A 14,464-nucleotide genomic window follows, 5' to 3' on the forward strand; every position below is an offset into this window, starting at 1 on the left:
GCATCATCAGGCTGCTTTTGCATCAACAATTAGCGCACGCCGGCGTCTCCGCGGGGGTTGTTTAACTCTATTCTTTAACTCCGCAGGGGGGACGGCGTTATAATGGTTGACGGATGCGTGCAGTATTTTCTGTCTCCTGAAGCTGTACATCGAAAAAACACCTCTGAAGTTTAGAAGTCACATATGTTATCTTTATGACCTACGGCAGCGCAGATACTTTTTCTGAATATTTTCCCCCAACGTGAAATGCGAAGACTAATTGTGTGTGTGTGAGTGTGTGTGTGTGTGTGTGTTGATTCAGCCTGCACACGTCTGGGCCCTGTTCCTCGGACCTGACTTACTGAGTTAGCTGGATAATTTCCAGAAAAAGATGACGTAAATCAGTAGTTTCGATCAATCGCCATAGCCATAGACACCTACTGTTTGCATACTGTACACATACTATACACATACTGTATGCATACTGTACACCTACTGTTTGCATACTGTACACATACTATACACATACTGTATGCATACTGTACACCTACTGTTTGCATACTGTACACATACTATACACATACTGTATGCATACTGTACACCTACTGTACGCATACTGTACACTTACTGTACACATACTTGTAAACTTGTGGATCTGTTGAAAGCACTCATAATTATATGGCAGTGTTATTAGTACACCATAAATATCATTACTGTAGAACATGATGAAGGTAAACTCTTGATAAGACTACTTAATACTACTTCAATTGATTTAATTTCTGATTATGAATAATACATACATACAGAGCAACCCAACACATTAAAACTCCTAGTTATATGGTAATCTACACACACACATGAATATACACATATATAGTACATGATACCCGCATACAATACATATATCCTCATAAGTGTGTATATATATATATCTGTATACTACTGCCAGCAGGCACATTTAAACACATATAATCTGATTGATTTGGGTGATGAGGCATTTAAAATTAGCCGTTACATTTCCCCAACACTGACACATTTACTTGTCTTTTAATTTTGCGATGAGACTCCAGCCCGACCAGTGGAGGCGGCGTTACGCTGCGTTCACAAAAGGAAGTGTTGCGAATATTCACTACACTTCATTAGACTTTGCCATGAATATGGACTTAAATTCATCAAACGTAGTCATGATCATCTTCATCAGCAGAGAAAAGAGACAGTCTTTATCTGAGTTTATTTGTCTTTTTAGAAAGAGAACATCATGAATTTGGCGTTCGACTTTTGAGGACTGACGTCTGGTTAGAATGAACAGGACCATTTGAGGGAGGATCCACCTTCATGGAACCGACATATCCTATAGTCAATCATCTCGTTAGGTTAAGCTGGATAATAAGACCACTTGATTCACCTTGTTAAACCACGTATGAGGAACAGGGCCCTGGTGTCACACTTCTAGCCCAGAAACTCTCAAATACCGCTTTAAAACAATACTCATGTTCCCATCTGGACATGGAAACAGAGTTTGCTTTATGCCATCATCACTCGTGTTTATACTTGCCACTGAAAAATCCATTTCTAACATGTTTCCAGTGGAAGTGTTAAGGGACAATCATGTGGTCATTCATTGGCTCCCAAGCAGAAGAATATGGCCGCTGACCTCATGCAGGTGTTGAGGAGCCAGAGGAAGAGGAACACAAAGCCCAAATGCTGCACTAACCAAGGACATCCACACCTCTTGTTTAGTACTAACACATAGTTAAAAGTGTATCTGACATTGATATGATGCTTTAACTGCCCGAGAGAATGACATCACTTCCATTGGATGAATGTTGGGTCCGAACAGGAGGAATAATTACAGAAAGCAAAAGGTGTTAATTATTGCTATTTATTTACTTGAAAAGCTTTAAGTATTCTTCAGTTGTACAGTATATTCCCTTTGCGGCGATTGCCCTCTGGAGTCAGATTTGGTAACCAGGTCGCACCTGCTTCTTTTTCCATTTTTAATTGGTTTGTACATATACAAAACCAACAAAAGGGTATTTGTTGATCCTGGATCAGTGCTGCTGTTGCTTTAATTTGCCAAACTGTGGGCTGAACGTTGCAAAGTTGGCCAGCGATCTCAAGGGGCATTGGAGACTATAAATTGCAATCACACTGGCCATTAAACATTTAATGCACAGCAGGCTTTACTTTTCATCATAATTTCAGGTGAGCATGGTTTTCTTTAGAGAGAGTGCTTGATTATGTTCTGGCCGGTTATATTAGGTTTCTTTCTTAAGTTTAGGTACGTGGTGGATGTCACAGATTTGATTCTCTGTCTGCTTTTCAGCAGCAGGCTTTGGGGTCATGGATCTGTGTGTGACCATCAAAGGGGTCTCCTACCTCTTGCAAACAGGCATGGGCATCTTGGGGAACGCGGTGGTGCTTATGGCGTACGCCAACATAATCTACACCGAGCCCAAGCTTCTTCCCGTTGAAATGATCTTGTGCCACCTGACCTTTGTCAATCTGATTCTGCTCCTGACCCGCTGCATCCCCCAGACCATGACTGTGTTCGGGCTGACGGTCCTGCTGAATGACTCCGGCTGTAAGGTGGTGCTCTACGCCTACCGCGTCAGCCGGGCTTTGTCGGTCTGCCTCACCTGCATGCTCAGTGTGTTTCAGGCGGTGACCATTGCCCCCGCCGGACCTCGTTTGTCCAGGTTGAAGACTGCCCTTCCCTCCCTGGTGCTCCCCATATTTGCTGGACTGTGGCTCCTCAACATGCTATTCTGCATCGCAACCCCTCTCTTCTCTACGGCTCCACGTAATGTCACCCTCTCCACTGTCACCCTCAACCTGGTCTTTTGCCATGTGGACTTCAGGGACAACTTGTCCTTTGTGATTAACGGAGTGAAGGTCACTGTGAGGGATTTTGCCTTTGTCGCCCTGATGGTGGGCTCAAGCGGTTACATCCTGCTGCTCCTCCACCGCCACAGCCTTCTGGTGAGAGGGATGCGTCGCTCTCACGGCGGCGGGGCGGAGACCAGAGCGGCCAAAACAGTGATCACCCTGGTGGTTCTGTACGTGGTCTTCTTCGGGATCGATAACGCGATCTGGATCTACATGCTGACGGTGACAAAAGTGTCACCAGAGGTGGCTGGCATGCGACTGTTCTTCTCCTCCTGCTACGCCTTTCTCAGCCCCTACTTCATCATTTCCTCCAACAAGAAGGTCAAAGCAAAGATCGCGTGTGCAGCTGTGCAAGACCAACCGTCAATGGACAATCAGGAGTCAAATGACAAATGACGCTCTTTCTCTGTTTAGAGTTGGACTCCCAGACCTCATCATTTTCAACACTGCTGCACAGATGGCTGATATTTACTGAGACAGCAGACCCTTTTAGAAAGTAGTACAAACAATAGTGTTCTCTTATGGATATATATTTTTACTTTATTTATATATATATATATATATATATATATATATATATATATATATATATATATATATATATATTCATATGTGATCATCTTGAATGCCAGCAGCATTAGTGCTAAAACAATTAAATTTGTTAATAAGTAAATCATCTGCATAAGCTATGAGTATTCATTCATTGTTTTAGTCATTTCAAGTAAATATGCTAAACACCCCGTCATGAAAGCTTCTCAGCTGTGATGATTTGCTTCCTTACTAGGTTGATTGTAATCTTAAACTGATCATTTTTGGTTGAATGATAAGCAGTTAGCTAGAATTACAGACATTGTAATGCTTTTTAAACCATTTTAGGGGAATGTGGTTTAACTGCGGTGAGAAGGAGTCTCTGCGGTACAGTTTCATGTACATGGTACGTTTTTGTTAAGCCCAGCTCAGATGTTGTAAAAATCTTTAAATTGGACCATTCATTGTTAGAATAATCAATATTTAAAATAATTGCTAACCCCTAATCTTGATCATCATTTCCAATATCAAATCAATGCTAGTGTTCTCTCTAGCAGGCTGACCCAGTTAAGCAGGAAGTCTTGTTGTTCTAGAGACAGAAGCAGCATCCTAACCATGAGGAGCGGAAACATTTATCTCAGCCTGCATTGGTGCTGCTCCAACAATGCGACCTCCTGGTTGAGCAGAACGGGGTCCTTTGTCACCAGATTTTCCACCCTGATGGTGAAGCGGCAACCTTCCAACTGATGCTGTCAGCTGTCTTAAAGAACAAGGTTCTAACGAGGGTTCATCAGGAGCACAACCATCAAGACGTGGTGAGAACGTTGTGGCCACAAAGTGGCCAAAGACACCCAGCCAGCGCCTCATAGCTACTTGGGGCAATTATTGGCTTCCCGGCCTAATGAGAGTAAAGCCATTGACTAGACTTTATTGGAACCTGCCCAGAATGGATTAGAAAATGTTCTTGTGATGACAGACATTTTCAGTAAATACACAATGGCTATTCCCACCCGTGATCAACGTGCCTCTTCAGTCGCATCGGTTTTGGTCGCAGAGTGGTTTTAGAAGTTTGGTGTTCCTACCTGTAAACATTCAGACCAGAGCCATCTACCATTCTCTCGAAAGAAAGATTAGAATTGTTGTCTGTCGCAGGTACTACACTGCTACAACACCACTCCCATCAGGAAACTGGTGAATCTCCATTTTTCCTCATGTTTGGTCAAGAACCCAGGCCACCAGTTGATTTTCTGCTGGGCTGAGTGCAAGATCCTGTTGGAGGAAATGTCCATGAGTGGACCAGGAGCACCGGACTCGGCTGCAGGTAGCCTTTGTCGAGGCTAGGGAGCGGTTGAGGTTGGTGGCAGAGCGCCGAAAGAAAAACCAGCATGTTCGAAGTGCACCTTTTCAAGAAAGGTCAGCTGGTATTGTTGAGAGATTGTGTAAGAGGACGTCACAAAATCCAGGATTTGTGGTGTCCTGTCCTGTAGCGCATAGAATCCTAAAGGCACCGAAGGATGGTGGCCGAGTATACACCATTGCACCTGTGGACGAACACAGTAAAACCAAGAAAGTCCAATCGTAACCGGCTAAAAGCACTGGTTGGATAAGACTCTCCAGGTCTCCAACAGTGGCCGGTGTTCCATGGACATGTCACGCTCAGAGGACGAGTCTTCATCCGATGGTGATTTGTTGATGCTGCAGCAGCAGTAATGTCCTCAAGCAACACCTACCAAGACACCAACCACCCGTGGGCTGCTACCCTCGCCATTTGCACTGGTCCACCTGGCCACTGGTAAGTCACAGCCCTTCACCCCTTTTATGAATAAAGACTCTTATTAGTAGTTTTTGTTTAACATTATCCTTGGACCTCTGTGGTTAAAATAAAGATTGTTTTTGTACTAGAACCACATCTACGCCTAATTCTGTATAATGAACCTGAGTGTCCTCTGAGTCCTGAATACTGTGGGCAAAACTTAATCTCCAGGTGCAATTGTATTCCCTTTGCAGTAATTACCATCTGCAATCACATATGTCCCACCTGCTTCTTTTTCCACTTTAAATTGTTTGTACGCAGTCATACAAAACCAGCAAAAGGGTATTTGTTGATCCTGGCTCAGTGCTCCTGTTGCTTTAATTTGCCAAACTGTGGGCTGAACGCTGCACAGTTGGCCAGCGATCTCAAGGGGCATTGGAGACTATAAATTGCAATTACACTGGCAATTAAACATTTAATGTACAACAGGCTTTACTTTTCATCTTAACTTCAGGTGAGCATGGTTTTCTTTCAAGAGATTGCTTGATTATGTTCTGGCCAGTTATATTAGGTTTCTTTCTTAAGTTTAGGTACGTGGTGGATGTCACAGATTTGATTCTGTGTCTGCTTTTCAGCAGCAGGCTTTGGGGTCATGGATCTGTGTGTGACCATCAAAGGGGTCTCCTTCCTCTTGCAAACAGGCATGGGCATCTTCGGGAACGTGGTGGTGCTGCTGGCGTACGCCCACATCATCTACACCGAGCCCAAGCTTCTTCCCGTGGACATGATCTTGTGCCACCTGGCCTTCGTCAATCTGATTCTGCTACTGGTCCGCAGCATCCCCCAGACCATGACTGTGTTCGGACTGACGGACTTGCTGAATGACTCCGGCTGTAAGGTGGTGATCTACGCCTACCGCATCAGCCGGGCTTTGTCGATCTGCCTCACCTGCATGCTCAGTGTGTTTCAGGCGGTGACCATCGCCCCCGCCGGACCTCGTTTGTCCAGGTTGAAGACTGCCCTCCCCTCCCTGTTGTGCCCAATATCTGTTGGAATGTGGCTCCTCAACATGGCCATCTGCATCGCGACCCCTCTCTTCTCTACAGCTCCACGTAATGGCACCGTCCCCGCCTTTACCCTCAATCTGGGCTTTTGCCATGTGGACTTCAGGGACAACTTGTCCTACGTGATTAACGGAGTGGTGTTCTCTGTGAGGGATTTTGGCTTTGTCGCCCTGATGGTGGGCTCAAGCGGTTACATCCTGCTGCTCCTCCACCGCCACAGCCTTCTGGTGAGAGGGATGCGTCGCTCTCATGGCGGCGGAGTGGAGACCAGGGCGGCCAAAACAGTGATCACCCTGGTGGTTCTGTACGTGGTCTTCTTCGGGATTGATAACACGATCTGGATCTACATGCTGACGGTGGCGAAGGTGTCACCAGTGGTTGTTGACATGAAGGTGTTCTTCACCTCCTGCTTCGCCTCTCTCAGCCCCTACTTCATCATTTCCTCCAACAAGAAGGTCAAGGCAAAGATCGCGTGTGCAGCTGTGCAAGACCAACCGTCAGTGGACAATCAGGAGTTGAGTGACAAATGATGCTCTTTCTCTGTTTAGAGTTGTACTCGCAGACCTCATCATTTTCAACACTGCTGCACAGATATTCCTGAGAGCAGACCCTTTTAGAAAGTAGTACAAACAATAGTGTGTTGCATTAGTGTTACAGTGTTTTCTCTTTTTATATATATATATATATATATATATATATATATATATATATATATATATATATATATATATATATATGTATATATATATATATGTATATATATATGTATATATATATATGTATATATATATATGTATATATATATGTATATATGTATATATATGTATATGTATATATATGTATATATATATATGTGTATATATATATATATGTATGTATATATATATATATGTGTATATATATATATATGTATGTATATATATATATATATGTATGTATATATATATATATATGTATGTATATATATATATATATGTATGTATATATATATATATATGTATGTATATATATATGTATATATATATATATATATATATGTATGTATGTATATATATATATATATGTATGTATATATATATGTATATATATATATATATATGTATATATGTATATATGTATATATATATGTATATATATATATATATATGTATATATGTATATATGTATATATATATGTATATATATGTATATATATGTATATATGTATATATATGTATATATATGTATATATGTGTATATATATATGTATATATGTATATATATATGTATATATATGTATATATGTATATGTATATATGTATATATATATGTATATATATGTATATATGTATATATATATGTATATATGTATATATGTATGTATATATGTATGTATATATGTATGTATATATGTATATATATACATGTATATATGTATATATATACGTATATATGTATATATATACATGTATATATGTATATATATACATGTATATATGTATATATATACGTATATATGTATATATATACATGTATATATGTATATATATACATGTATATATGTATATATATATGTATATATGTATATATATATGTATATATGTATATATGTATATATATATGTATATGTATATATATATGTATATATATGTATATGTATATATATGTATATATATGTATATATATGTATATGTATATAAAATATGTATGTTTCCATCAAAATCACAAATATAATGTACCTGCTATGTGTTTTGTGGTAATTTTGAATGCCATCAGCAACAAAAAAACACCATCATTGCTGTAGTGCTGAAACAATTAAATTAGTCAAGTAAATTATCTGCGTACGCTTTGAGTATTGATTCATTGTTGAAGTAATTTTGGGCAAATATGCTAAACAGCTCCTCATTATAGCTTCCCAGTTGTGATTATTTGCTTCCTTACTCGGTCGATTGTGATCTTTAACTGATAATTTTTGGTTGAATGAGAAGCAGTTGGCTAGAATTACAGACATTGTGGTAATGCTTTTGAAACCGTTTTAGGGGAATGTGGTTTAACTGCAGTGAGAAGGAGTCTATGTGGTACAGTTTCATGTACATGGTATATTTTTGTTAAGCCTGGCTCAGATCTTGTAAAAATGTTTAATTGGACCATTCATTGTTAGAATAATCAATATTTCAAATATGTGCTATTTGCAGCCCTAATTCTTATTGAGTGTGCTCTGAGTCCTGAATACTGTGGGCAAAACTTAATCTCTTGGTGCAATTGTATTCCCTTTGCAGTAGGGTTGCGTTGTTGTGTGTTAGCAGATTTACGGCCACCTTGGGGTGTATACTCAGTGTAAACCCAAGTATAATATTGGAGGCATAAGACAACGTGGGGCATCACTTTAGTTTCAGTGGAACTCCGTTATTCAACTTTATTGTCACATGTCAACTTCAGCTTGAGCCCCTTTAATTGGCTGTTCTATTAGTCTATCAAATAGTATCTGGATTAATAAAGCCTGCATATTGCAATACACACATATATATAACTAAGAACAAATTTCCTTGTGTATGTTAACATCATGCTCTGATGATTGGTTGATATCCAACTTTATACTATATAGCTTCTACCTCTCGCCACATTTGGCGTTGTCGGCGGGATCTACTGTTTGAAAGCAGAGATCTGTGTTCCTTTCTTTTCTTTGTTTTGTGAAAGTTCATGTTATTTGGTGCATTGTGTTTGATTGTGTTTTATTTATTTACTTTCTTGGTCAAAGCCAAACAGCAGCTGGTTCTTTGAGTGTCCTGTGAGTTTGTGGCAGGTTCTGGTAAAGTATTCAGCTAATGGATTTTGTTCTCTTTTTTTCTTTTGTGCTGATTGACCTCAGGAGAGTCCTCCTGCATTGACCCATTTGTAGTTGTGGCAGAAGATCTGCAAGACATGCAGGACCTATTCCCACCCGTGATCAACGTGTCTTTTCAGTCGCACAGGTTTTATACAAAGAGTGGTTTTAGAAGGTTGGTGTTCCTGCCCATATACATTCAGACCAGGGCCGCAACCTTGAAAGTTCCCTGATACAGCAGCTGTGTGGCCTTTAAGGCATTGAAAAGTCTTGCACTATCGCCTACCACCCGGCCGGTAATGGGCATTGCGATCGGTTCAATTGAACCCTCCAAAACCCTCTCGAAAGAGAGATTGGAATTCTTGCCTGTCGCAGGTACTACACTGCTACAACACCACTCCCCATCAAGAAACTGGTAAATCTCCATTTTTCCTCATGTTTGGTCAAGAACCCAGGCCACTAGTCAATTTTCTGCTGGGCTGAGTGCAAGATCGGGTTGGAGGAAATGTCCATGAGTGGATCCAGGAGCACCACACTCGGCTGCAGGTAGCTTTTGTAGAGGCTCGGGAGAGGCTGAGGTTGGTGGCAGAGCGCCGAAAGAAAAACCAGCATGTTCGAAGTGCACCTTTGAAGAAAGGTCAGCTGGTGTTGTTGAGAGATAGTGTGAGAGGACGTCACAAAATCCAGGATTTGTGGTGTCCTGTGGCGCATAGAGTCCTAAAGGCACCGAAGGATGGTGGCCGAGTATACACGATTGCACCTGTGGACGAACACAGTAAAAACAAGCAAGTCCAATCGTAAGCACTGGTTGGAGCAGACTCTCCAGGTCATGTCTCCACCAGTGGCCGGTGTTCCATGGACATGTTGTGCTCAGAGGATGAGTCCTCATCCGATGGTGATTTGTTGATGCTGCAGCAGCAGCAGGAATGTCCTTAAGCAACACCTACCATGACACCAACCACTTGCGGGCTGCTACCCCCGCCATTTGACCTCGCCTCCACTTTGCCAGACCCCATAGTGGTGCCCACTATTGTGAGGATTGATCAACCATTTGCCTCCTAGGCTGGCCCACTATCCAGTCACCATGAATGTGATGATGTGGCAGCACGTTGGACCGCACGGTTAACTGCCGGTCACCATTCAAATGTGCACCATCTTCCCATATCGGTGGAGAAAATTGCAAACAGGCCTGCAAATTCCAGGAGACAGAAGCTTTTATTATTCGCTGGGCCTCGGCACAACCCTTTGATTAAAAAGCCCCTCATTGGCCAATCGCGGTGGGCGGGCATTATACAAATATGATGGGGATTCTGTTGGTTCCCCCCTTGAAGTCAAACGCGTGTGCCACTTCCGGTTTGCTGGACTTTTGCGACGGTCGCAGACGATCTCTTGGGCTCCCCTCCCACACAGGAGACTCACCTGCAGATCTGTGTCGCTGAAGGTGGCAGCATTGCACGGCCTCCTACCCCCTTTCTGGAGCAGACGAATATTGCCTTGGATGGGTTCGAGCGGAAGGTTGCCACAAAGTGGTTACTGATAACCTGCTCACATCGGAAGAACACTGCTGTTTCAACTATAGCTCTGTTTTACCTACCGGCGTTTGACTGCTGTTGGGTTGTGCTTATTTGACTGTTTCGTCTATGGCTGTCCTACCTACCGGCGTTTGATCATCGCTGTTTCGTTCACGGCTGTGTCGGACTAACAGCATGGCCTACCTGATCTGATGCTGAACTGAACAGCACTGCGCCCCAGCTGCGTGTTGGTTGACATCATCAGCCCTGTTTTAATAGAACTTCTTTTTCGCCTGAGCCCTTTTACCATGTTGTTTGACAAGAGATACTAAGGTCCACTCGAACCTCGATTTTATATAAAACGGTGTAATTGGTCAACCATTTTGGCTGATCAGCCAACCTAAATTGGTTTGGTTGATTTGTCTTTTGTTTGATTTTCCTTTTTGAGAAGCAAAGCTTGGGGTAAATTCTATTCCTTTCGGGACCCTCACCTTCACTGGTCCACCTGGCCACTGGTAAGTCGCAGCCCTTCACCCCTTTTATGGATAAAGGCACTTTTATTAGTAGTTTTTGTTTAACATTATCCGTGAACCTCTGTGGTTAAAATAAAGATTGTTTTTGTACTGTAACCACATCCCCGCCTAATTTTGTATAATGAACCTGAGTGTCCTCTGAGTGCTGAATACTGTGGGCAAAACTTAATCTCTAGGTGCAATTATATTCCCTTTGCTGTAATTACCATCTGGAGTCATATTTGGTAACCTGTTGGTAATCAGGTCACACCTGCTTCTTTTTCCACTTCATTTGGTTTGTACACAGTAATACTAAACCAACAAAAGGGTATTTGTTGATCCTGGATCAGTGCTCCTGTTGCTTTAATTTGCCAAACTGTGGGCTGAACGCTGCACAGTTGACCAGCGATCTCAAGGGGCAGTGGAGACTATAAATTGCAATCACACCGGCCATCAAACATTTAATGTACAGCAGGCTTTACTTTTCATCTTAACTTCAGGTGAGCATGGTTTTCATCCAAGAGATTGCTTGATTATGTTCTGGCCGGTTATATTAGGTTTCTTTCTTAAGTTTAGGTACGTGGTGGATGTAACAGATTTGTTTCTCTGTCTGCTTTTCAGCAGCAGGCTTTGGGGTCATGGATCTGTGTGTGACCATTAAAGGGGTCTCCTTCCTCTTGCAAACAGGCATGGGCATCTTGGGGAATGCTGTGGTGCTGCTGGTGTACGCTAACATCATCTACACCGAGCCCAAGCTTCTTCCCGTGGACATGATCTTGTGCCACTTGGCCTTCGTCAACCTGATTCTGCTACTGGTCCGCAGCGTCCCACAGACCATGACTGTGTTCGGGCTGACGGACCTGCTGAATGACCCCGGCTGTAAGGTGGTAATCTACGCCTACCGCATCAGCCGGGCTTTGTCTGTCTGCGTCACCTGCATGCTCAGTGTGTTTCAGGCGGTGACCATTGCCCCCTCTGGACCTCGTTTGTCCAGGTTGAAGACTGCGCTTCCCTCCCTGGTGCTCCCCATATTTGCTGGACTGTGGCTCCTCAACATGGCCATCTGCATCGCGGCCCCTCTCTTCTCTATGGCTCCACGTAATGGCACCGTCCCCGCCTTCACCCTCAACCTGGGCTTCTGCCATGTGGACTTCAGGGACAACTTGTCCTTTGTGATTAACGGAGTGGCGCTCACTGTGAGGGATTTTGCCTTTGTCGCCCTGATGGTGGGCTCAAGCGGTTACATCCTGCTGCTCCTCCACCGCCACAGCCTTCTGGTGAGAGGGATGCGTCGCTCTCACGGCGGCGGGGCGGAGACCAGAGCGGCCAAAACAGTGATCACCCTGGTGGTTCTGTACGTGGTCTTCTTCGGGATTGATAACACAATCTGGATCTACATGCTGACGGTGGCGAAGGTGTCACCAGTGGTTGTTGACATGAAGGTGTTCTTCACCTCCTGCTACGCCTCTCTCAGCCCCTACTTCATCATTTCCTCCAACAAGAAGGTCAAGGCGAAGATCGCGTGTGCAGCTGTGCAAGACCAACCGTCAGTGGACAATCAGGAGTCGAGTGACAAATGACGCTCTTTCTCTGTTTTGACAGGCCCTTGACTAACAAGACAGCAGAGTTGTATTTACTGAGACAGCAGACCCTTTTAGAAGAAGTTTAGAGTAGTACAAACAGTAGTGTCTAGAGAGAGAGAGAGAGAGAGAGAGGTATATACTGTACCTGCTATGTGTTTTGTGGTAATTTTGAATGCCATCAGCAACAACAAAAAAAACACCATTACTGTAGTGCTGAAACAATTAAATGTGTCAATAAGTATATTTTCTGCATAAGCTTTGACTATTCATTCATTGTTGAAGTAATTTCAAGCAAATATGCTAAACAGCTCCTCATTATAGCTTCCCAGTTGTGATGATTTGCTTCCTTACTACTTAAATTGTGATCTTTAACTGATGGTTTTTGGTTGAATGATAAGCAGTTAGCTAGAATTACAGACATCGTGGTAATGCTTTTGAAACCGTTTCAGGGGAATGTGGTTCAATTGCGGTGAGAAGGAGTCTATGTGGTACAGATTCATGTACATGGTCGATTTTGTAAAGCCAGATGTTGTAAAAAATCTTAAATCGGACAATTCATTGTTAGAATAATCAATAATTCAAATGTGTGCTATTTGCAGCCCTAATCCTAATCCTAATTTTCAATATTCCGCCTAATTATGTATAATGAACCTGAGTGTTCTCTGAGTCCTGAATACTGTGGGCAAAGCTTAATCTCTAGGTGCAATTCCTAAGGTGGCGTTGTTGTGTGTTAGCAGATGTGAATTTTCAGCGACCGCGGGGTGTATACCCAGTGTAAACTCGTATATAATGTTGGAGGAATAAGACGACGTGGGGCATCACTTTAGTTTCAGTGGAACTCGGTTATTCAACTTTATTGTCACATGTCAACTTCAGCTTGAGCCCCTTTAATTGGCTGTTAATAAAGTCTGCATATGGCAATACACACATCTATGTATGTATGTATGTATGTATGTATGTATGTATGTATGTATGTATGTATGTATGTATGTATGTATGTATGTACGTATGTATGTACGTACGTATAAACTGAGAATACATTTCTTTGTGTATGTTAACATCATGCTCTGATGATTGGTTAATATCCAACTTTATACTATATAGCGTCTACCTCTCGCCACATTTGGAGTTGTCGGCAGGATCTACTGTTTGAAAGCAGAGACGTGTGTTCCTTTCTTTTCTTTGTTTTGTGAAAGTAAATGTTATTTGGTGTATTGTGTTTAATTGTGCATTTTATTCATTTTCTTGGTAAAAGCCAAACAGCAGCTGGTTTTTTGAGCGTCTTGTGAGTCCGTGGCAGGTTCTGGTAAAGTATTCAGCTAACAGGATTTTGTCCTCTTCTTTACTTACGTGCTAATTCCACTAAGGAGAGTCCTCCTGCATTGACCATTTGTAGTAATGGCAGAAGATCTGCAAGAGTTGCAGGACCTAATTGCACCGTTGACATTAGATAACGACAGCCTACGCCAGGAACAGGCTTCCACCCTCCCTGGCCTTAGTACTATTCCTTCTACTTCTGTGCCACCCACTGCTCCGGTCAATGCTAGTGTTCTCTCCAGCAGGCTGGCCCAGTTATCCAGGAATTCTCGTTGTTCTGGAGGCAGAAGCAACATCTTAACCATGAGGAGCAGAAACATTTATCTCAGCCCTCACAGATGTTGCTCCGACAATCCAACTGCCTGGTTGAGCAGATCGGTGTCTTTTGTCACTACATTTTCAACCCTGATGTTGTACGACAACTTCCCAAAAAGGGCTGTGCGGTATACCGTCTGAACCGGTTAACGGGTTTTCGCACAGGTAAGGTATAGTTTTTGTTTTACCAGTGTACGGTAAAAAGGCTTC

General features: G+C 42.4%; 3 protein-coding genes across 3 annotated transcripts; all 3 read left to right on the forward strand.

Annotated features, from left to right (window-relative positions):
* Window positions 1-1,786: 1,786 nt before the first annotated feature.
* On the forward strand, window positions 1,787-3,342 carry LOC137798882 (olfactory receptor class A-like protein 1). Its single transcript, XM_068595904.1, has one exon. It carries the CDS (start codon window positions 2,323-2,325, stop codon window positions 3,262-3,264), a length of 942 nt encoding a protein of 313 aa, XP_068452005.1. The 5' UTR covers window positions 1,787-2,322; the 3' UTR covers window positions 3,265-3,342.
* A 2,384-nt stretch (window positions 3,343-5,726) lies between these two features.
* On the forward strand, window positions 5,727-6,816 carry LOC137798885 (olfactory receptor class A-like protein 1). Its single transcript, XM_068595907.1, has one exon. The coding sequence runs from the start codon at window positions 5,802-5,804 to the stop codon at window positions 6,741-6,743; it is 942 nt and encodes a 313-aa protein (XP_068452008.1). The 5' UTR covers window positions 5,727-5,801; the 3' UTR covers window positions 6,744-6,816.
* A 3,536-nt stretch (window positions 6,817-10,352) lies between these two features.
* On the forward strand, window positions 10,353-12,642 carry LOC137798904 (olfactory receptor class A-like protein 1). Its single transcript, XM_068595928.1, has one exon. It carries the CDS (start codon window positions 11,678-11,680, stop codon window positions 12,617-12,619), a length of 942 nt encoding a protein of 313 aa, XP_068452029.1. The 5' UTR covers window positions 10,353-11,677; the 3' UTR covers window positions 12,620-12,642.
* The last annotated feature ends 1,822 nt before the right edge of the window (window positions 12,643-14,464 follow it).

This window comes from Clinocottus analis, unplaced genomic scaffold (genome assembly GCF_023055335.1).
Source record: "Clinocottus analis isolate CAN_PGR_092001 unplaced genomic scaffold, fCliAna1.0.p SCAF_32, whole genome shotgun sequence".
NCBI classification, from domain to species: Eukaryota; Metazoa; Chordata; class Actinopteri; order Perciformes; family Cottidae; genus Clinocottus; species Clinocottus analis.